Source organism: Acomys russatus, chromosome 32 (genome assembly GCF_903995435.1).
Source record: "Acomys russatus chromosome 32, mAcoRus1.1, whole genome shotgun sequence".
NCBI classification, from domain to species: Eukaryota; Metazoa; Chordata; class Mammalia; order Rodentia; family Muridae; genus Acomys; species Acomys russatus.
In genome coordinates, this window is record NC_067168.1 from 22,679,489 (window position 1) to 22,703,536 (window position 24,048).

General features: G+C 36.9%; 1 protein-coding gene and 1 non-coding gene across 2 annotated transcripts in view; one reads left to right on the top strand and one right to left on the bottom strand.

Moving 5' to 3' along the window:
• Atr (ATR serine/threonine kinase) overlaps positions 1-24,048 on the top strand; it is a 97,474-nt gene that overhangs the window by 13,039 nt on the left and 60,387 nt on the right. The window contains 15 exon segments of the mRNA XM_051140721.1: positions 82-272; positions 837-989; positions 4,007-4,199; positions 4,427-4,683; positions 5,353-5,543; positions 5,626-5,726; positions 5,991-6,162; positions 6,793-6,963; positions 9,041-9,235; positions 9,872-10,057; positions 13,113-13,205; positions 16,637-16,767; positions 19,732-19,875; positions 22,064-22,157; positions 23,888-24,013. Coding sequence (XP_050996678.1) covers positions 82-272; positions 837-989; positions 4,007-4,199; positions 4,427-4,683; positions 5,353-5,543; positions 5,626-5,726; positions 5,991-6,162; positions 6,793-6,963; positions 9,041-9,235; positions 9,872-10,057; positions 13,113-13,205; positions 16,637-16,767; positions 19,732-19,875; positions 22,064-22,157; positions 23,888-24,013 — 2,398 coding nt within the window.
• LOC127184510 (small nucleolar RNA SNORA51) lies at positions 23,149-23,271 on the bottom strand. Its single transcript, XR_007830148.1, has one exon. It is a non-coding gene; the product is annotated as a small nucleolar RNA SNORA51 (small nucleolar RNA).

Sequence of the window (24,048 nt, forward strand, 5' to 3'; positions counted from 1 at the left end):
TTATATACTCATAGGGTATCAAGTCTCTTCTTGGTAGCCTGCTATCCTTCTTTAAATGTTTTTTTAATGTACTCATTGCAGCCATAATTTGAAGGACTGTCAACACAAATATAAAGAGAAACCTCCAGTAGTGCTAACTTGGATGTCTTCGGATTTTTATAAAAAAGTGCTTAAGAGCTGTAGGAGTTTGTTAGAATCTGTTCAGAAACTTGAACTGGAATTAATCATTGATAACATGGTGAGAATTTATGATGCTTTGATGTATATGCAAGGTGAGTACAAATAAGTGATATATTAACCTTAGTCATTGTAGCTATAGGCTTTCTGTTTCTGTCTAAAGTTTAAATTCAGAAGTATTTGCAATATTCAGAATATTTTCAATTTTTCTGTTAATTGAACTTATTGGTAGTGTCTCAGTTTCACATTTATTTGTGCAATTTTTTGATTGATTTAGTCAGTAGACATTTATTTGAAACATTTAAATGTTCTGACTTGAGAATCTGAAGAATGCTATGATCCATATAGGCAGTATATAGATGTATATCTTTCTAAGCCACATCTGATTTTGTTGGCTTCACAGACTTCAGCATGGGCCTGGAAGTAGAGCTCAGTGGTAGAATACATGTTAAGCTTGTGCAGGGCCCTGAGTTTGCTACAGACTACTCCCAGTTAAAACATAAGATTGTTTATGGCTCTTCATTTTAAGAATCTTTGTTTATTGAATGTTGGTTATAGTTCTACTTGATGTTTTGGATGTCTATATTCTTAATGGGAAGAAAATGTCTAATGTGTTAAAAGAATAGGTATAACTTATATCCTTTTGTCTGTCTCTGTAGTCAAAAGTTCATTCGAGGATCATATTCTGGAAGAATTATGTGGAATGCTCTCACTTCCGTGGATTTATTCCCATTCTGATGATAACTCTTTAAAGTTGACTTCATTTGCTACTAATCTTCTGTCACTAAGCCAGAAGGTTTGGGATAGTTACTGTAAGTGATCACAAAATTGTCTGATATATATTGATTATTTTTTGTGTAATGATCTCTTTATAGAATTTATAATACTTCATCATCCTTTTTCAGTAATTCAAGGGAGAATACTTAGAAGAGTACAGAAAGGAGTTTGGTATATAGACAGTAAGGGAAGGAATACTTGCCCTATACCTATATCCTTTCTATCTGTACAGAGTTCGAGACATAGCCTAAAGCATCTTTATCTTGAGCTGGTTGTGGGGGCTTATGCCTGCCATCTTAGCAGTGAGGAGACTGAGGCAGGAGGATTGCCATGAGTTCCAGGCCAACCTGACTGGGCTAGAGTCCCTGTCTTCAAAATAAACCAACAACAAAAAAATTTTCATTTAAGAAATCTATGAGATATTCCAGGACTACACATAAAAAAGAGTAGAAAATAATATTCTAAACACTCAAACAACTTCCCACTTCAAGAAAATAAATATGGGGCCTGGAGAGACCGCTCAGTAGTTAAGAGTACTGAGTGTACTTCCAGAGGACCCGGGTTCAATTCCCACCACCCACATGGCAGTTCACAACTGTCTGTAACTCCAGTTCCAGGGGACTTGACACTCTCACACAAGACATATATGCAGGCAAAACACCAATGCACGTAAAATAAAATAAATAAATATGTTGGTTCTGGGAATGTATCTACTCAGTGGGTAGAGCTCTTACCTAACAGGTTAGGGGCTCCAGGTTTGATTCCCCAATGCCCACTAAAATTGAGATGGTGGAGCTCCATAAGCCTGTTATGTCTCAAAACAAAACCAGAAAATGAAAACATGTAAGAGTCCTAAATGGGTGGTGCATGCCTGCCTGCAATCCCCGCACTTGGGAGACCAGGACAGGAGAATTGACTTACAAGTTCAAGCCAACCTGGGCTACATAGTGAGACCATGACTCGAAACATGAAAGATAGAAAGATAAGTAAATAAACAAGCTTTGTTCTTTCCCAGTTTTAGTTCCCTCCTTTCTCTAGAGATAATTACCATCCGAACTTGCTTTGTTTTATTGTTTTTATTATATATGTATTTATGTTGTTTTTAACAAAATCTCAAACATTCAGTTTTACCAATAAAGACTCAGGAGCCAGATGCTAGGGTGAAAGAAACTTCCTAGCTCAGAGAGGCAGAGAAAGCACCACGTGACTTTGCTTTTCAGCAGACATCCCAAAAGAAGGAATGCTCCTCCACACCATCTCAAAAAACCCTCAAACTGGATGTTCCTCTCTTCTACTTCCTGTGTGTCTCTCTTTCTGTCCTCCTGACTTCCTCTTACTTTTTTCCCTCCTATGTTTACTTCCTGTTAACTGGTTGCTTGCTCTGCCTCTTGACCTATGGTTGACTTTATTAATCCTGTTTACAGTATTCAATCAGAAAGCCCTTGGATTAAAGGTGTGTACAGGGCTGAGCCACACCACAACTAGAAGCAGATTTTTCCTGTAAACAGCACAATCTTGGGGTTCACAGTATAATCCAATATCCTGCAACATATTTATCTTATATAATATACAGAACTATTTTCATTTTCACAACTTGGAGTTTGCTAGGCAACATTGTCTTTATTTTTTTAGATAGGCTTTTATGTAGAACAGGCTAGCCTCAAATTTGGCTGTGTAGGTGAACTTCTGACCCTCCTAAGTACTAGTATGATAGACATATGCCACGTGCCTAACTGGATCAGCACTGTAGTTATAGGATGTATTCATGATGACTCATATAAGCTTTAGTATTTTATTTATTAATAATCAACTATAATATAAACAGTATCAGGGCTGGAAAAATGGTTTGGTGGTTAAGAGCATGGACTGCTTGCTCTTCTTAGAGCATCTGAATTTGGTTGTCAGCACTCATATCAGGCAGCTTACAGTTGTTTGTAACTCCTGTTCCAGGAGGATCTGATGGCTCTAGCCTTCTCAGGCACCAGCATTCACATGCATAGTCCCGCTCCCCCACCCCAGTTCATAATTTAAAATAATAAAATTCTTAAAAAGATGAACATTATCATGGCATTGATGGACAATTTAGTTACTTCTGGTTGTTGACTATTTTAAGTCTATAAATATTTTTAATTAAGTCTTAAGTCTTCCCAAGGCTGTGATCCTCGATGTATTATCCATAAACCAGTAGTGCAAACTGTGGGAACTTACTAGGAATAGAAAATCTTGTGCCTGCAACTCCTTTTCTAGGGGATCTGATATACTCTTCTGACCTCCACAGGGACCAGACACACATACATTTCAAACACATACATGTAAGTCAAATCATTCATACAGATAAATAAAGATAATAAGGTTTAAAAAAGAGAGAGACAGAGTATCTTATTATTTGCTGGGATATACTGATTGAAAATCCTGAATTTTAAAAAAGATCAAGATATTGATGTGTATATTATTTTAGGCACTATTTGGAGATAATTTCCTAGGAATGCAATTACTAGGCTTTAGGGTTTCCATATTTTGTATTCTGTTTTGTTGTATTGCTCTCCAGAGATGTAGCAATATACCAATTTACATTCTTGCTAGTCAGATATGAGAGTCATGTTCAATACTTGACATCACCAAGTTTAAAATATCTTGCTATTTAAAACAGTAGCAATACAGGGAGATAACTATTTATATATTTTCTATCTGATCAATTTGCATTTCCCTAATTATAAAGTTATATGTAAACATTTTTTGTGTTCTTGCTTTATTGTCTGAAAAGATTTCATTATGTTATATATTGTATATATTTTAAATGCTAATTTCACAGCATACATAACACCTTAGAAACTTTGCTTAAGGGCTAGCAAGGTGGCTCAGTGGGTAAAGGTTCCTGCCACCAACCATGACATCCTGAGATTGACCCTGGGACCTATATTGTGGAAGAAAAGAACTGACGCCCTCAAGTTCTCCTCTGACTTCCACACATGAGTTTTGGCACCTGTGCCCCAAAAATAATAAGCAAAAGTTTTAAAGGAAATCTTGTTGAATAAAGTTAATTCTTTTTTAGCTCCACAGGCACAGTCACAATGTGTGTTTCTTCTGACTCTGTTTCCAAGAAGAATATTCCTTGAATGGAGAACAGCAGTTTATAGTTGGGCCCTGAAGAGCTCCCATGAAGTAATCCGGGCTAGTTGTGTTAAAGGATTTTTTATCTTGTTACAGCAGCAGAATTCTTGTAACCAAATTCCAAAAATGCTTATGTATGTATTAAGACTTTAATTTGAATATATCACTTGATTGTATAAATCATTGATCTTGGGTATCTTTCTTGAGTTATTACACAGTATATACAATAAATATTGCTTTTAGCTGAAAATTATATTTTTCCCTTCTAAATTTTATCTTTTCCCCCCTTTGTCTTAAATCAAGAAAATCTAATCCAAAATATTTACTAGGAGGATTCAGTACTTTTTCTTTTTTCCCCCAGAGATAGAGTCAAAGATGATTCTGACATAGTCAAGAAAGAATTTGCCTCTATCCTCGGTCAACTTGTCTGTACTCTTCATGGCATGTTTTCTTTGATGAGTTCCTCAGTAGATCCTTTCTTTGAACATGTGGACTTGTTCTGTAAGAACCTGAAAGCCACTTCTCAGCATGAATGCTCATCTTCTCAAGTAAAAGCTTCTGTTTGCAAGCCATTCCTTTTCCTGTTGACAAAAAAAACACCTAGTCCAGTAAAACTTGGTGAGTGATTACTTACGAATTAAAAAAACACTTTCCAGTGACAATGGAGTATGAGTTTGTTGGAGGGTTAAGATTTACACACACTCTTGGAAGATCCATGTGTTTAGATAGTAAGTTGCAATTTATTCACAAGCTTTCAGATAGTTGGTAAGTGGTTCTAGGAACTCTTAAGTTCTGTAAAATTGACAATAAGACTAAGATCTAAGATTCCTTGAGAGGTTTTTAATTAATGTTTATTTTTAAGTCTAATAGATAAAAATCTATAAAAATCTATAACTTAGATTTTAGTATTTATTTTTATTCATTTATAACTTTTATTAAGTATAAAGTAATTTAAATTGGTAAGTTGGCCAGCTGTAGGGGCACATGCCTTTTTAATCCCAGCACTTGGAAGGCAGAGGCAAGTGGATCTCGAATTCAAGGCCAGCCTAGTCTACAAAGTGAGTTCTAAGTCAGCAGCCATGTTTCCACAGTGAGACCTTAAGATAAACAACAGCAAGAAACAAACAAAATTAAGTAAATTAATGAATTCTAATCTCCTTAAATTGTGTGTGCCATGTATACTTAGATATTGACATATAAGACAACATGGGATTGTTTGCTGTATAGTATTTTTAAGTACAACTTTGATATATGATGTGTTAAATTAGAAAATATATACCACTTTAGCTTTCATAGACAATCTGCATCATCTATGTAAGCATCTTGATTTTCAAGAAGATGAAACAGAGGTAAAAGCAGTTCTTGGGACTTTATTAAATTTGATGGAAGATCCAGACAAGGATGTTAGAATTGCTTTTAGTGGAAATATCAAATATATATTGGAATCTTTGAACTCTGAAGACGGATTCATAAAAGAGGTTAGAAATCTTAAATTAAACATACAGATTTTTATAAGCCTAGGTCTAGAACTTTTCTGACCAATGCACTTTGCTTTCCTAGCTTTTTGTCTTAAGAATGAAGGAAGCATATACACATGCCCAAATATCAAGAAATAGCGAGCTGAAGGATACCTTGATTCTTACAACAGGCGATATTGGAAGGTATGTTTGACACATTTGAATTGAAACTTACTCATTTTTGTCACTGTCTTACTTGCTTTGTATTAGAGATGGTGAGAGGTAGAGATGTAGTCCAATGGTAGAGTACTTGCCTGCTGTGCACTGGAAAAAATTTTTACAAAAGAAGAATAAAAGGTCATATAAGACATATATTGTAGAAAAATATGATTCAGCATATATTTACTTTTGCATCTGCATTAATTTCTGAGACACTGACTTTATGCGTGCCTGTGTTTTTATTTTCAGGGCAGCAAAAGGAGATTTGATACCTTTTGCGCTCTTGCACTTACTGCATTGTTTGCTGTCTAAGTCAGCATCTGTCTCTGGAGCGGCATACACAGAGATTCGAGCACTAGTTGCAGCTAAAAGTGTTAAACTGCAGAATTTTTTCAGTCAATATAAGAAACCCATCTGTCAGGTGAGAGCCAACATTCAGCCTTCAATAGACAATAGCAACAATTTTTACATGAGTTTACAAAGAAACTGAACCCAGGCAAAGCAATGTGTGTGTTGATAATCTCAGTTACTTAGTTTGGGATGCTGAGGTGGTGTGGTCTTTTAAGTCCAGGATTTTGAGACCAGACAGGACTTATGGAAAACAGCATATGCATGTCTTCTTATTTTGCTCATTTTAAAGGATTATTTGTAAATTTTAGAATTGAATTGTTGCCATTTGTACTTAAGGATATTAGTCTGAAGATACGGGTTATAGATGAAAAAAGAGTATCATAATAATTTATATGTCAAGTTTTAGGGAGTCATCATTTTTTAGCCTTTTCAATAATAATGAACTCTTTTTATATTTTGATATTGTAAATATGGCACTTTGTTTTTAGAAAGGCATATTCATTAATCACTGGAAGGTTAGACCATATTAAAATATTGGTCTTACCTGTATTTATTTGTAATATAATCTTTAGCATAATACTAAAGTTTCTTAACTAAGTATGGTTGTTTTTCTGTAAAAAGGTATTAGTTGGTGGCCAAGGAGGGTGATTAGTTAGGGTTCCTCCTTGTTTGAAAACTTAAGAAAAATGTTTTGCTTTAGTTTTTAGTAGAATCTCTTCACTCCAGTCAGATGACAGCACTCCCGGCTACTCCTTGCCAGACTGCTGAGATGCGAGTACAAGATGTTGCTCACCACAGAGAAGTGGCTTTAAATACCTTGTCAGAAATTGCCAATGTTTTTGACTTTCCTGATCTTAATCGTTTCCTGACTGTAAGTTGTAGTGTGTGTGTGTAGTTGACTTATTTGAAGTTTTCAGTTCAACATTTCATATGTTCCATTCTGTTTGTTTGTTTGCTTGCTTGCTTTTAAAGAAAGCCTTGCAACTGCACTTAGGACCCTATGAACCTTAGATTTTTTTTTTTTTTAATGTGCTTTGTGTGTATATGTGTGTGTGTGTGTGTAGGTCAGAAGACAACCTTGGCTATTGTTACTCAGGCATTGTCCATCAGTTTTAAAGGTGTAGGCAAGGGGGTCATAGTCCAATCACAGTACCCTGGAGTTTGCCAAGTAAGCTTGAATGGTTGGACAACAAGCCTTTAACTAAATCTTTCTGTCTCTGATTCTATAGCACTGTGATTAAAAGCATGTTACCATGCTCAGCTTTTGTAGGGATTGAACTTAGGTCTGCAGACTTTCATGGCATGCTTTTTACCACCTGAGCTATCTCCCTAGCTCCTAAATTGTATGTTTATTTTTACTTTGACAGAGATTATTGCTTATATAGTACAACTTAAATTTATGTATATTTTTATTTACTGTTTATATATCATAATCAGCAATATCACATTCAGGTTAACTATTTGAGTCTTTATGTTTTTAGTCCTGTCCTGGATTCCATTGGACATTGAAAAAGTAGTATTTATCCTTAAGAACTTGAATATAAAATACACAATTAGTGGTATGATTTCCTATGAGTTCAAATGTCAGACTTTGTAAACTAGAATGATTTAGGAAGCCTGTGATTCACTAGGAGTCAGGGTTAAGGATGATGGAGCATGTTATCTTCTCATCTTTGCCCCAAAGTCAGGTTTATTATTAATCTTAATATATTGTGTAACAGTTCATACAGTGGTTTCCCCTACAGTATTAGTTTTAAAAACTTAAATCGCTTGTAAATTGGTTATATATACACAAAGAAAATGGGATAATATAAGAACTGCAAAGCCATTAGTACCTTATTCATTAATTCTATCAAAACCCACAAATGTTTATTGCAACTTTACCTACTGACAGTGGGCATTAAAACTCTGAGAAGAAACTAAACATCTAAATTTAAGCCATATTATTTAACAGTCTTAACCTACGTATAACTGAATTAAAAGGCATAACATAAGGTATGTCTATGAAGGCAAACCTATTGTTTTCTTTCTTGGTTTTGTTTTGTTTTTTTGTTTTTTTTTCTTTTTGGACAGGTTCTTATTCTGTAGTCTGTAACACTATCGTCAAGTGTGTTATCCCCCTGCCTCAGTCTATGGAGTGACAGAATGTCACCCCCTCAAACAAGACCTGGATCTTACTCATTGTCCCATCTCATATTTATAATAATGACTTATACGTAGTTTTATTCATTAGGTACATGTAGAATAACTAGACAAAATCATAACTACTTTACCTTTGGATTTTATGTGAATTTAATGAGCTAGATCTTAAAAGAAATAGACCAAAAAGGAAAGATTTGTTACAGTATTGGGATGTAAGTGTGCTTACCTGTTTTTCTGTAATGTTACAGCATCAATTTTATAATCTAAAAAATTCTTTAAGTTTGCATTCATGGCTGTTCTCTAAATGCAGGAAAGGATATGTCAGATTAGGATTTTACTTTAGACCATACATCTTTTAACACATACTCATGAGAAATTCACTTCTTTGTAGTGCACAGGGTTTCTCTGAGTAGCCCTGGCTGTCCTGAAACTCACTCTGTAGACCAGGCTGTCCTCAAACTCAGAGAGCTCCACCTGCCTCTGCCTCCCCAAGTGTTGGGATTTACAGGCATGCTCCACCAGGACTGACTCAATCTTTATTACTTTTACATTTCCTTATTGTTCACTGTCTCTTAATGCATATGATAGAATCTCTGTGCTATTGGTACCTTGCCTGTTGTTGACTGCTGTATATACAGGCCTGAATCATGACAATAGTCAAGTGAGTAAATGGTAAAGCTGAATGCAGGTGTGAATCCATATATAGCTTTACATAGCATTAAAGAATATTTTATGTGGACAGCTTATTTGAACAATTTATCACACAGACAAATGTACTTTTTGATAATTATTGTATTATTTTTCAGAGGACATTACAAGTTCTATTGCCTGATCTTGCGGCCAAAGCAAGCCCTGCAGCGTCTGCTCTCATTCGAACTTTAGGAAAACAATTAAATGTCAATCGTCGGGAGATTTTAATAAATAACTTCAAATACATTTTTTCTCATTTGGTTTGTTCTTGTTCCAAAGATGAATTGGAACGTGCCCTTCATTATTTGAAGGTATTTGAATACTTGTATGTATTTTATTTTTTTAATCTAAGTTAACATTACTGGGAAAATATTGTAACATTGTAATGTAGGAAGGACAAGTGAATAGTTTATAGCTTATACTATAAGAATACATATAAATATTGTTAAATAATCATTATCTTGGGAGGATTCTAAATAGAATTGTTCTTTTGATATTTTTTCTGATCATTTAATGAGATAGAATAGTCACCTTTTCATGGATGAGATTCTTATATAGTTTTATTAGTAATTTTATACTGATTATAGTTATGTTAGCTGATAATATGCAGGTAATTATGGGAATAGTCAACTACCTTTAACTGTGTTTTGTTTTAGTTACTTGCTGGTCTGATTATAATTTGATTATAATTCTTCCTACTTTCTCAAAATTTTTATGGGGCTGGAGAGATGGCTCAGTCTGATTACTCTCCTTCATTGCATACAGCCCATGGGAGACCTATTGGAAGAGAACAAGATTAGAATCCTTTGCCAGTGTCCTTTCTTAGGACTATGAGTGAGCTATGTCACCTGACCTAGAGCTCTTGATTTACTAATAACATGTTTAAAATCCAGGTACTTAAATTTGAATGCTAATATGAGGAAAATAATTGTTTTTAATATCTTTAGAATGAAACAGAAATTGAGTTGGGGAGCCTGTTAAGACAAGATTTTCAAGGATTGCACAATGAATTATTGCTGCGTATTGGAGAGCATTATCAACAAGTGTTCAATGGTTTGTCGATACTTGCCTCATTTGCATCTAGTGATGATCCGTATCAGGGGCCAAGAGAGATCACATCACCTGAACTGATGGTACGGAATGTGGTACATGATATTTAGTGTGGTTTTCTCTTTTTCTGTAGCTTACTTATGAAGCTGAGGAAATTCCTCTATTTCATTTTCCAAGCATAGGTATTTCTTTCCATTTTATTTTTGGTTGTGAGCCTAGCTTTTAATGGCTGTGCCATCTTTCCAGCTCTTTCTTTCAATTTTAATTGGCATTTTCCTTTTAGAAAAGGTTAAAGTCGTATGGTCACAGAATGTGTTAACTGCATATGTTATCTTTGAAAAATGTGGATTTCCAGGTGATTCTTATTTTATCTAAACCCTTTCTGCCCTTTTTTAGAGAAGGTCTCACTACGTAGACTTAGCTGACTTAGAACTCACTTTGGCCTCAGACCCTCAGAGATCTGCCTACTAGTGCTGGGATTAAAGTGTGCAACACCAAACCTGGCATGATTTTACTTTTTCACTAAGTAAACAAGGTTTATTTCCCTTCCTAATTATCAACTATGTATTGGCCTGTATTTACAGCCTTCTCATCTTGTTTCCTCTTAAAACTAATCCTTGACAAAGCAAGCTAAATTAAATCCATTGTTGGAGTAAAGGAAAGATGTATTTCCTTTTTTATGTTTTCTACTTTTGTTGTTTGCTTGTTAGTTCTGAATCAGGGTCTCATAAAACCCAGGCTTGCCTCAAAGTCCCTATGTGGTTGAGAATGGCCTTGACCTGCTGATTTTTCTGCCTCTGGTTCATTAGTTCAGAGATTACAGCCTGTGGCAACACATCCAGCTTCACTCTTCTCTTTGTTTTTCAGCTTTATTCTTTTCATGCTGGAGTGATTTTTTTGATAGTGTAACTGGCTCCACCTTATCATCATGATCTCATTTGGTTCCTGGCTTTGATGTGATGATTTTGATGATTCCATTAAGTTTCAATTCAAACTTTTAAACTTTAAGCTTTGGACTTTGGGGTTTATATATGTTGGATCCTAGGAAGAAATAGAAAATGGTGTAAACACAAATGTTTATCTGAAAATATATTCAGTGAATAGTGTTGTTTCTGATGTAATGGACCAAGCTAAAGAAACCAAAAGGGAATGTTAAGGAACCCAGTTTGCCTTGCTGAGGATTAAACCTAGAGCTTTGTACATGTGAGGCAAGTGTCTTAGGGTCACTATTGCTGTGATGGAACACCCTAATCAAAGAAACTTGGGGAGGAAAGGTTTTATTTGGCTTATGCTTCCACATCACAGTTTATCATCACAGGAAGGCAGGACAGGAACCTGGAGGCAGAATCTAATGCAGAGGCCACAGAGGAATGCGTCTTACTGGCTTGCTTAGCCTGCTTTTTTATAGAGCCCAGGACCACCAGCCCAAGGATGGCACCACCCACAATGGCCTGGCCCCTCTCTCATCAGTCACTAATTAGGAAAATGTCCTATATGCTTGCTTACAGTCTCATCTTATAAAAGCATTTTCTTAACTCCTCTCAGATGATCTTAGCCTGTATAAACCTGACATCCAGCACAGCAGGTGCCTTCCCATTGAGCTATCTATGTGTTACTCAGCCCCCAGTGAAATCTTTATTATTCTTTCTTGACTTGTTTCCCCTAATCCTCCCTACTTTGGGCAGTGGCACATTGTACCATTAACTACCCATTTGTTTCAACCAAAACCTGAGAGCAATGTATGAGCTCTTTAAATCTGTGAGACCGTATGTTTCCACCCTCCTTTTGTTCAGCTCTTCTTTTCACTGCTTTAGCTCTATTGTTTTCTTAAAAATGGCAAATTTTTTTATTTGTAGTGGTTGGCTTTATTAGATGGTCTCTGTAGTTGTAATAGTAATTTCCTGGATGTTTTTTACTCTTCAAAGTTTGCTTATCACCTCTACCTAAATTCATGTATCCAAATTCTATCACATACCCATGTTTGTTTTCTTTTCTTTCTTTCTTTCTTTTTTTGTTTTTTGTTTTTGTTGTTTTTGTTTTTCGAGACAGGATTTCTCTGTGTAGCCTTGGCTGTCCTGGACTCACCTTGTAGACCAGGCTGGCCTCGAACTCATAGAGATCCACCTGCCTCTGCCTCCCGAGTGCTGGGATTAAAGGCATGCACCGCCATGCCCGGCTATTTTCTTTTTTTTTTTTTTGGGGGGGGGGTATTTTTTGTTTTTGATTTTTTTTTTTCAAGACAGAATTTCTCTGTGTAGCCTTGGCTGTCCTGGACCGCTTTGTAGACCAGGCTGGCTTTAAGAACTCAGGGCAATCTGCCTGCCTTTGCCTCCCTGAATGCTGAGATTACAGGTGTGTGCCACCATGCCCGGCTATTTTTATTTTTTATAGCTCTTACCACAACCATATTTATGTATGAATTTATTTAGTGCCTTTCATTAATTTGCCATGTATAGTAGTACTTAACTTACACACATGTACCTGGCATGATAGTATATATTTGGTGAATGGCAGATATATATCCTCAAAGTACTGTTTGTCTGGATGCAAGAACTTTAAAATTAGAATATTTATGGAAATTTGAGTGCCACCTATACCTACAGTTTATTTAAGAACATAGATTAGAACCATATCATTAGTGAATTGTAGTTTCTTATGCCAAAATTTAATTTCAATCTAAATCAGAAGTTTACAAAATACATGTATTAGAGATGTTGTGATGAAACCCAATACTTTGTTAATACAAGAAAAATAAATGATTTTTTTTTTTTTTAGTTCACAATCCAAAAAGTAAATTCATGCTTGAAAAAATAAGTATTTTCTTTGCTTGACAAGAATTTCTGTATGCTAGAGAGACATGTAGGACAGATACCTAACTCATCACTGTATGCTAGTACAGACTCTTCTTCTCTCTGCTGTCTATGTAACCCTAAGGTAACCTAAGTCAGCTGTTCAACATTAAGCCATGCTGCCTTGGAACATATTTCAGCTGTCATCACTAGCTCTTTTTCCTGCCTGATATAGTTCAGTGGTAGAAAGCTGCCCGTTAGGAGTTCTGTAGTAAATATCCAGCTCAGAGGGAAAGAGGAGACATTTGATATATGTAAAACATATAATATCTTTTCCTTAATTTCATAGGCTGATTATTTGCAACCAAAACTATTGGGCATTCTGGCCTTTTTTAATATGCAGTTACTAAGCTCCAGTGTTGGCATTGAAGATAAGAAAATGGTAAGTAATGGTATTTGAATTCCAAGGGACTAGAATAAAATTCATATTGAATATTCAAGGAACATGAGTTCTGATCCTAATTATAAACACTCAATTATAAAGAGTCAAGGAACAAGCCGAGTGTGGTAGCTCACACCTGTAATTTCAACCTGTGGAAAACTGACAGCTTAGAGCTTGATGGCAGCTTGGATTGCATACTGAGTTGCAGGCCAGCCTTAACTAAGTGTGAGACTCATAAAAGAAAAGCAACCAAATGTTTGATATTTATTACTGAATATTGTATATTTGTTCTTTAGACATTGTAAAAATAGAAATAGAACCACTTGTATGTTGGCTCTGTTACTATAGGCAAAGATAACATAACTGCAGCCACAACTTGATTCTAGATTCAAAGAACATTTCAGAGTCAATATCTTCGGTCAGACTCAACCAAGTTGTTTATAGCTCAGGGTACCTTTGAACTTAAGGTAGTCCTCCTGCCTTAGCCTCCTGTGTGCTGAGATTATAACAGCCACCTTGCTCTGCTTGCTTTGTATTTGTCAGGTAATAATCCTAGTGGCTGCGGGCTCATGCCATCATGATACCCAGCCCAGTGGAAGACACAAGCAAGCAGTAACTGAGAGCTTGAACATGAGTTGCATAATTGAATTTTATTGGTTCCCCTGGGTCTAATGTTAGTATTTCTGTCTTTAGTGTGTATGTATGTCAGCAGGAGTGTGTAACAGTGGTCATGTAGAAGTCAGAGGACAACATGCGTGAATCAGTACACTCATTGCACTATTCGGTTCTAGGGCTAGAATCGGTTGTCAGGCTTGTCAGCAAGACTTTACCTTGAGAGCCATCTTCCTGGCCCAGTGGCAGCTTTTATCTCAGTATAGTTTGTATTCCTCTACTGATAACTTCAAGGATCCAAGTAAGATATACAGCAAAATTTAGCTACAAATTCTAACAGCCAATGCCTGTTATTTCAGTGTTAACTAGTAAATTTTCAGTAACTTCTATTCCATCCATATGGCTTTCCAAACATTTATGCTAAATGAGAGAATGAATGACTTTAAGTCTAAGGAAAGTGGAATTTATGTTATGAGCCATAAAGAGCTTCTAGGTTTTGGTACATGTGCTGGCTGGTTTTATGTCATCTTGACACAAGGTATAGTCATTGGAGAGGAGGGAGGCTCAATTTAGAAAATAGCACCATAAGATTGGGCTATAGGCAAGCCTATAGGGTATTTTAAAAATTAGTGACCCATAAGGCCATCCAGGCCATTGTGGATGGCGCCACATGTGGGCTTGGTGGTCCTGAGTGCTATAAGAATAGTAAGCTGAGGGATTCCAAGATGGTGGCCAGCAGTATGGACCTTGTTTAGATGCCAGAGAAATCAAATCAGAAAATTGGACTTATTTCTTAAGCAGGAACACCAAGCTTCCCACTCAACTACAGTGGGAGAAACCATAGTGTCCCAGAAACAAACTAGGGACAATCTTGTGCACCCTCAAACTCGGGGAAAAAGCATGGACCCCCAGGGGAGCAGAGCATCCATGGCGGTGGCGGCGGCTGCAGCGACAGAGACAGGACAGTGACAGCAGTGGTGGCTGTGGTGGCTGTGGCACCAGCAACAACAGCTGCACTTGCTGAGGTAGGCCGCAGGGAACAAAGCACCCGAAGTGGTGGGGAATTGACGAGATCAGCAGTGGGAAGTGCCAAGCAACAGGGGCAGCGACAGTGGGTGACAGAGAGTGGACCAGCACCTTGTTGCAGTGGAGGGCTGCAACCAGCAAGGAGAAAGGGAAGGTCAGATTGCTGGACGGATCAGTGCACCAAAGCAGAGTGGCCTACCTACAGAGCAAAAGATTAACAAAACAGAAGCCACACAGCATCTGACATTCAAAACACAGATTGATTGTGTGGTGAATCCCTCAGAGGAGACAAGCAGCCAGAGGAGCCCTATAAAACCAGGAATCAAGGTGGCAGAGCTCAAACAAATATAGACACAGCAAGGCAAAGTCTGAGAACCCTGTATAGAAAACAGCTCCCTATCAAAGGTACTCATCCCTGAGACCACCAGCTCAGAAAGCCCAAGCAGATGCCTAAAGGAAAGAATAAGAGGTCTAGTAACAAAAATCAAGACATTATGGCTCCACCAGAAAGCCCAGAAACCAACAGATACCCTACTTTAGCAGAGTCACAGGAAGATGACCTCAAAACCATGCTTATACAGCTATTTGAGAACTATAAAGAGGAAATGAATCCAAGAATTCCAGGATAACACAAACAAATAGAAGCCATCCAGAAGAAACAAGAAACCACAAGCAAACAGGTGAAGGAATTAAATAAAACAATTCACGACTTGAAAACAGAATTAGGGACTATTAAAAAAAAAATCACAAATCGAGGAAAAAAAGTGAAATGGAACAATTAAAAAAGGAAGCAGAAATCCAACAGACAAGTATAACTAAGAATCCAACACATGGAAGAGAGAATCTCAGGTGTTGAAGATACAATAGAAGAAATTGATACATCTCTCAAAGAAAATAATAAAAGAGAAAAATTAGTGACACAAAGCATCCAAGGACACCATGAGAAGGCATAACCTCAGGATTATAGGAGTTGATGAAAAGGAAGATGCAAAGTCCCAAGGACCAGAAAATGTCTTCAAGAAAATCATAGAAGAAAGTAGGCTGAGCAAGCCAGTAAGCAGCACCCTTCCCATGGCCTCCACATCAGCTCCTGCCTCCAGGTTTCTGCCCTGATTGAGTTCCTGTTATGACTTCCTTCAGTGAAGAACAGTGATGTGGAAGCATAGCCAAATAACCCCTTTTCTCTCCAAGTTGATTTTGGCCATGGTGTTTCAGTACAGGAATAGTAACCCCTAACTAAGACAGTACATGGATAAGATTAGTCAGAGACTTTTTTTTATCCATTCATTAGAACCTAGATCTATTGATACAATTCTCATTCTGTGTCTGTTCTAAGTATATCCCGAGTTGTTTGTTGTATCAAATTCAGAACATCTTGAATTTAGTATCATTAAGACCATTATTAACCATTATGAGGCATTCTGTTTAAATTATAAATAACTTTAGATTCTATCTATATTTGAATTTATACTAGTGATATGAGACATATTTTAAGAAAATTAAAATGTATCATATCCTTAGTAAACTTCAAGATTTATTGCTTTAGCAGGCCACTGGACCAAAGTAGCAGAGCTCCTTCAAGGGTAACAAAAATAAGAATGCAACTTGTGTTTTTCAGATTCTTGCTTCTCATGTAAGTTGACCAAAAAAAAAACTGGCAAGCATTTATTAGACCTTTTGTGTTGTGTACATTGATGCCTTGACACGAGGGTAGGAAGCACTTGTTTCTACCACTTGTCTGCTACTGGCATCTTGTTTATAAGTTTCTTTTTTAACCACTACTTTCTTGGTAGGCATTGAATAGTTTGATGTCTTTGATGAAGTTGATGGGACCTAAACATGTCAGTTCAGTGAGAGTAAAAATGATGACCACACTGAGAACTGGCCTTAGATTCAAGGATGATTTTCCTGAGTTATGTTGCAGGTAAATATTCATCTTAGTTGACAACTTTTCTTATATTTCTATGTAATACTAACTTGAATTTTTACCACAGGCTCATCTGGTAGGAACATTTTTTTCAATTGAGGTATTCTTTTCCTAAATGACCCTAGTTTGTGTTAAGTTGGCATTAAACTAGCCAGCACAGTTGACCGTTTGTCAGTCTGACACACAAACACATCACTTACTAAGTCATATCCTTTCTTTTCTTGTTCATCCCCCCAATGGTATGGTTAATATCACATATAAAACAGTCTAACTTTTAAAAGTCCTAGTCTTTAAAGTTCCAAACACTTTAAAAGTTCAGTTTCTTTAAAACATTTAAGTCTACCTAAGATTTTCTTAAGTGTGGCGCCTATAAAATAAAAAATAAGTTAACACACTTTCTTACTCTAAGAAGGTAGAATCAGGACAGAGTTACAATCTGAACAAATCAAAGTCAAATGCCCAACAGTGTATATAACTCCTGTGTCTCAGAGTTACTCATGTTCTTCTGGGCTCCAGCAGGCTTAGACAGTCATACTCCTCTAGCTCTGCCATTCACAGCACATGCAGCTTGTCATCTAGGCTCAGGCTGGCTCCACTTCACAGCTGCTGCTGTCCTCATAGTTGTCCCATGGTACTGACATCTCTAAAATGCCTAAGTCTCTGCCACAAATGAGCTGCACCTTTGCTGGTAGACTTTCCTAGGTGCTCTTACTCTCCCATGATTCCTTTATTCCTTCAAAATCTGTACCTCATGGGTGACTCTTTCACTGCCAAGTTTGCCTGCCAGCATGTGATGCAGCCTTGGCCCCTTTGGACCACAGTTTTGGTCTGCTGACCCTGAGGATAGTTTCAGATTTGTTGTCCCCAAGGGTTCTGATTTTTTTTTTTTTTAAATCAGTGCTAATTTCCCAGCTGTAGCTAACAAGAATCAGTTGACTCTGTTAAGCAAACATTTTACTTAAGTGGTGATGGTCTCTTGTTAATTATAGCTGATTCTTCAATCCCAGCTGACTAGAACTACAGATTCTTAATTCAAAATATCTAATGTTCTTGGTAAAGTCTTTTGGAGGCGGGGTGCGGGTTGATTTTTTTCTGTGTATCCTTGGCTGTCCTGAACTCGCACTGTAGGCTGGCCTCGAACCCACTGAGATCCACCTGCCTCTGCCTTCCTGAATGCTGGGATTAAAGGTGTGTGCCACTGTGCCCAGCTCCTCTCAGTAGAATCTTTGATTCCATCTGAAGCTTTGTGAGTCAGGCCTCCTTCATCTGCACTGCTCTCAATACTTACCTTCCAAGCTTCCACAGAACAGTCCACTGCACTCCAAGCACTCAACAGCTTTTCCAGCCCAAAGTTCACATGCCACCACAGTCCTCCCGGAAACCTCAGCAATGACTTACACCTTTTTGTTTGTTTTATATTAGGATTTCTATTGCTGTAGTAAAACAAGGGTTTATTTCAGCTTTTAATTCTCAGGTTACAGTCCATCACCGAGTGAAGTCAAGGTAGAAACCTGGAGATAGGAACTGAAGTGGATCCACAAGGAATGTCGTTTATTAGATTGAGACATTGTCTTGCTATGTAGCTTAGGCTTCCCAGCACTCAACAATCCTCCTACCTCAGCCTCCCTAGTATTGAAATTATGTTGGGTCCGGGGTGGAAGCTGAGAAAACTCACAGATGCAGAAGCTTAAAATGAAAACTTTATTTTTTGAGTTCAAGGAAGTAGCTAGTTCAGAATCTGAACCGTGTCCCTGAGGGGAAGTTGTATCGCATATTTAAAGATGAAAACGCCAATTAGGTCACACAGAGGAGTGGATGGTCAAACAGGATGGTCAACTATGACTCAAGTTATTTTGCTAACAAGAAGTTCTGGCTGACCTTGAAAGTGTGCCTGGCCGTTGGGGACAGCTGGGCTTGTGGTTGTGGAACTTCTGGGAACAACAAGGCCACAGAGTTTCTCATTAACATAAACATAGTTTATGGTCAACCTGACCTTGTGTAGAGATTCTTTTATATCAGCAGTGAGCTGAGATGATGTGGCTGGTGGGCCTGAAATAAAAAATATCTATAGTTAATGCTACCTAAAAGGAGCAGGCCTCAACAATTATAGGCAATCAGCCTGGGCTGGAAATACATTTTTAATGTATCTAACCTACCATATACCATAACTCAATGTAACCTGGATTAAATGAGCTCAGAACACACAGTAGCTTTCAGTTGACCAAAATCCTATAACACAAAGCCTGTAGATAATAAAATGTTGAGTATCTTATGTAGTCTACTGAACACGGTAGTATGATGGTGACTACAGTGCCCATTGTTCACCTCCATGGTTACATGAAACCTATGACTAGAAACTGTGCCTTGCTATCACTGTCCAGCATCCCTAGGGGGAAATTGCCCATATTATTAGTTCATGGAAAGATGAAAATTCAGTCCAGGACAGCCAAGGCTACACAGAGAAACCCTGTCTCGGGAAAAAAAAAAAAATTTAGCCAGTCTTACATAATTTAAGCTGCCCTTGAACTCTGTGACATTACTTTACAAGTACTGAGATTAGAGTTGTGTGTCACCACATCCAACCTTCAAATGCAGTTTCTTCTAAATGTGTGTACATTTTTAGCACTAAGTTAAAAAATTTTGACATTGTACTATCTTTATAGATTATCTGTAAATGCATAAATGCATAACATTTTTCTTTTATATTGATCCTGCCACAAAGTGCTGTTCTATTTGTTTTGAGTGTTTGGTTTTTTTTTTGTTTTGTTTTGTTTTGTTTTTTGTTGGTTGGTATTTTTAAGTTTTGTTTTACTTAATATAACTTAGAGATCACTCTGTGTGTATGTGTGTATCAATGATCTTTATATCAAAAGTATGTACATACCATTTTTCAGCTAACAGCTAATATTGATGGTACTTTGCAAACATAAAAATACTTGAATCAATTTTTTTTTCACTTAGAGCATGGGACTGCTTTGTTCGTTGCCTGGATCATGTTTACCTGGGCCCCCTGCTCAGTCATGTCATAGTAGCTTTGTTACCTCTAATACACATGCAGCCTAAAGAAACTGCTGCTATCTTTCACTACCTCATCATTGAAAACAGGTATTGTAACTGAAATTAATCATAAAATAATAACTTTTATGTGTATGTATTTGTGGTGTGTGTGTGTATGTGTGCGTGCATGTGTGGAAACCAAAAGTTGATATTGTGTGTCTTCCTCAATCATTCTCCACCTTATTTGTTCTTGTCATTTGTTTGAAGTAGGGTCTCACTCTATAGCTCAGGCTTTCCTGGAACTCACTATACAGACAAGGCCTCAAACTCGTAGAGATCTGATTGCCTCTGCCTCATGAATACTAGGGTTAAATGACACCACCTTATTTTTTGAAAGAAAAAAAAAAATCTTTCAAAAACCTTACTGATTTCACAAGTCCAACTAGCCAGCGAAGCCACAAGGTCCTCCTCTCCTGCCTTTGTTTCTTTGGCACTGGGATTACAGGCGCATAATTTCCTGTGGTTACTTGGGGATCGAACTCATATCCTCACACATACACAGCAAGTGCTTTACCAAATGAGCCTTCTCTCCAGCTTTAAAACATATATTAAAAATGTATTTTTATGGCTGAAAGTATTAGCATTACTTTGATAATGTGGAGTTACTATTTTAAAATGTAGAGTCCTTGAGTAAATTAAAATTATTGGTATGTAGGTGCTTATTGAATAAATAGATTTTTCAGTGGGTGTTGTTTTTATTCTAAATATATTTGAAACTCATTGATTAATAGATCAGCAATGAAATGTTTTTTACTGTCTTTCAGTTGGTAAAGGTAAATTTACCTTCCCTTGCAAGTAAAACATGTACCCTGAGGAAAGTTAGGAGGGATATTCATCACTTTCTGCACTTACTACGTTACTTAGAATTCCTTACTTCATCTTATTAACCTTTGGACCAGCCTCCTGTATTTTAGACTTTTATGGCATTTCTGTATCTTTAAAACATATTTCTTTACATGTATTATTTCAGCAAGAGAGCTGTTCTCTGGTTCTGTCTTCTAACTAATTGCAAATTGGTTAGCTTGACTTTTAAAGCTGGACACATCTTATCATTTGAAATTTTTTCTTCCGATTTTCCATTCCCACTAATAACTACAGCAGGACACTGTATATATTAGTTTTCTATATGCTAGAACAATAAAATCACTAATACCACTTTTCATATCTCTTTTTAGTTGTTATCCAAATATACATATGCTCATTGTTATAGATGGTAGAATAATTTTTCTGATTTTTTTCATGTCATAAGAAAAGTTTTCTTTCATTTGGTGCTAGGTAGACTCTCCACCCCTAAGTGAATGAGTTTTTCTGAGTTTATTGTTTCATCTCATGTCTAGCCTCTAACAGCACACATGGTAGCTATTTATATTTTTCATGTATTAATAAAGATAAGAATTTAAAAATATATTTAAACCTAAAATATTATTTATTATAATTTAAGCAACTAAAAAGTTACAGCATCAATATATTTGCATATTTTCTCTAAAATTTCTTTATGAAAATTTGTATTTGGGAATTGATTTTTCACTACTTTCTGCTATTACAAATCACTTTAAATGTGGTACCTTAGAGGCAGTGAACACCTTTATTTGCTCATAATTTTGTTGTTTAGGCTGAATTCAGCTTGTTATTCCTTCTGTTGGTCTCACCAGACATCACTGGTATGGCCACATTTGCTTAGAAGGTGGACTGAAGTGGACTCCTCCCTGTTCATGTAATGTCAGGGCCCTCTCTCTGTGTCTTCTGTCCAGGTTGACAACTGTATTTCTTGCCTGCTCACTCAGTATTTTCCTGAGCACAAAAATGGAAACTGCCTTTTTCTATCCGCAGCATTATCTTCTACCACATGTATTTGCCAAAGGAATACTTGTACCCAGTCTGGGTTAAGATCAAAGGGATATATGTGAACAAACTGAGAAGCATAGTTTGTTGTGGACCACTGATGTGACAGACTATGAAGGATGATTTTCTTAGATGTGGTTATTTGCCATTATTAAATATTTTCATTTGTTTATTTTTATTTAATTTGTGATATTAGAGATTGAGCCCAGGCCTTGTAGATGCTAAGAAATCATTCTACCACTGAATTAGTCCTAGAACAATTGCTAGTGTTAAATTAGGCCAGGAAGATTACTTCAAATGTGAATAATCACAGCATGTAATATGAATTTATTAGCTTTGCCTTCAACTTTGCTTTACATTTACACTCTTGCAAATAATTCTTTTTAACTATTAGGGATGCTGTACAAGATTTTCTTCATGAAATATATTTTTTGCCGGATCACCCAGAATTAGAAAAGATAAAAGTGGTTCTCCAGGAATATAGAAAGGTATTTCATTTCTTTTCTTATGGTATGGAAGATGTTAAATTAAAAATTGCACCTGAATTCCAGTACACTAAAAAAAGATCCTTTATACTGGGGTGGTGGCACACGCCTTTAATCCCAGCACCTGGAAGGCAGAGGCAAGCAGATCTCTATGTGTTTGAGGCCAGCGTGGTCTACAGAGTAAGTACAGGACAGTCAGGGCTACACAGAGAACCCTGTCTCGAACACATAAAAAACAAAATTTTAAAAATGACAAAAAAAAAGATCCTTTACAATTAAAGCTGGGTATGATGGCTCATGCCTATAATCCCAGCATTCTGAAAGCAGAGACAGAAGGATTTCTATAAGTTTGAGGCCAGCCTGTTCTTACTGAGTTCCAACAAAGGCTACGTAGAAAAATCCTGTCTTAAAAAAAGAATAATATAACCATGGTGATTAGGTTAATGATACCGTGAATCAGTAACTTTGGTGGGTGCCATTTAAAATTTTTTTATTTTGTTTTGCTTTGTTTTGTGACGGTCTCCTATATCTGAGGGTGTCTTCAAATACACTGTGTAGCTAAGGCTCGTCCTGAACACCTCATCTACCTGTCTAGTATTCCAAATGCTGGAAGTATGGTCATGTACTGCCAACTACCACATCCTATTTAGGTGAGAGACACATTAGTATTAGATAGAAGCCACTCTCTCTACATGCCTGAGAGGGAAAAATGTGGGATGATTCCAGTCATATCATCCTATAACCATAGTGCCACTATGATTATACTGTTATCATTATGTCAGATCTAAAGGATTCTTGATCATCTTGAAATCTTACAGACTTCCTGAAATTATGAAAATACTGTGATTTCATAGAATTTTAGGACAGAGACTAGAATACTTTGAGTAGTGAAAGGATTGAATAGTCCACAGATCTGCCTAATAGTCATTATGTAGCCTCCATAAATTAGGGAAAGCTTGTATTTCTTTTATTTTTATTTTTACTTTTATTTTATTTGTGTCTCCCCGTTCACAATACAGACTAGGCACAGTAGTGTAGGCTGAGGTATACATTTATATGGCCTCCTCTTTCAGAACAGTCAGTGTAAGAGTGCAGCCTGGGTAAGCACAAGGAGGCCTGTTGTTTTGTTTTAACATTTGCTTATGTATACAGTGTTCTGTCTTCCTGAATATCTGCAGGACAGAGAGGGCATCAGATCCCATTATACATGGTTGTGAGCCACCATGTGGTTGCTGGAAATTGAATTCTACCTCTGGAAAAACAACCATTGACTCTTTTGGGGCGGGGTGTGGGGAGGGCTCTTTTTTTCTTTTGAGGGTTTTGTTTGAGACAGGGTTTCTTTGTATAGTCTTAGGTGTCCTGGAACTCACTCTGTAGACCACGCTGGCCTTGAACTCACAGAGATCTGCCTGCCTCTGCCTCCTGAGTGCTGAGATTAAAGGTGTTTGCCACCACTGCCCAGCTTGTACTTCTTATCAAAAAGCACTTATATTAGATAGGGTTTTATCCAACTGGAAGAAAATCTCTAGTTCTAAAGATTTTAGAATAAAAAATAATTTTCTCAAAGAAATATTGATGACAAACTTTGCAAAGAAAGGGATGGAAAATTGTTAGCTGGGTTATAGTTTAGCTATCTTAACAGTAGCAGGTTACATAGCGAATACAGGCCTTTCTAGAGAGAATAGAGGTTGTTAGGGCAGTGAATAAGGCAGGCTTCTCTGCTCTTTGTGTAGGAAGCCTCTGAGAGTGCTGACCTTCAGACTACTCTCCAGCTATCCATGAAAGCAACTCAACATGAAAATGTGGATGTTCGTATTCATGCTCTCACCAGCTTGAAGGAAACCCTGCACAAAAACCAGGTATGCTAAAGTGATATAATTCAAATTATAAGAAA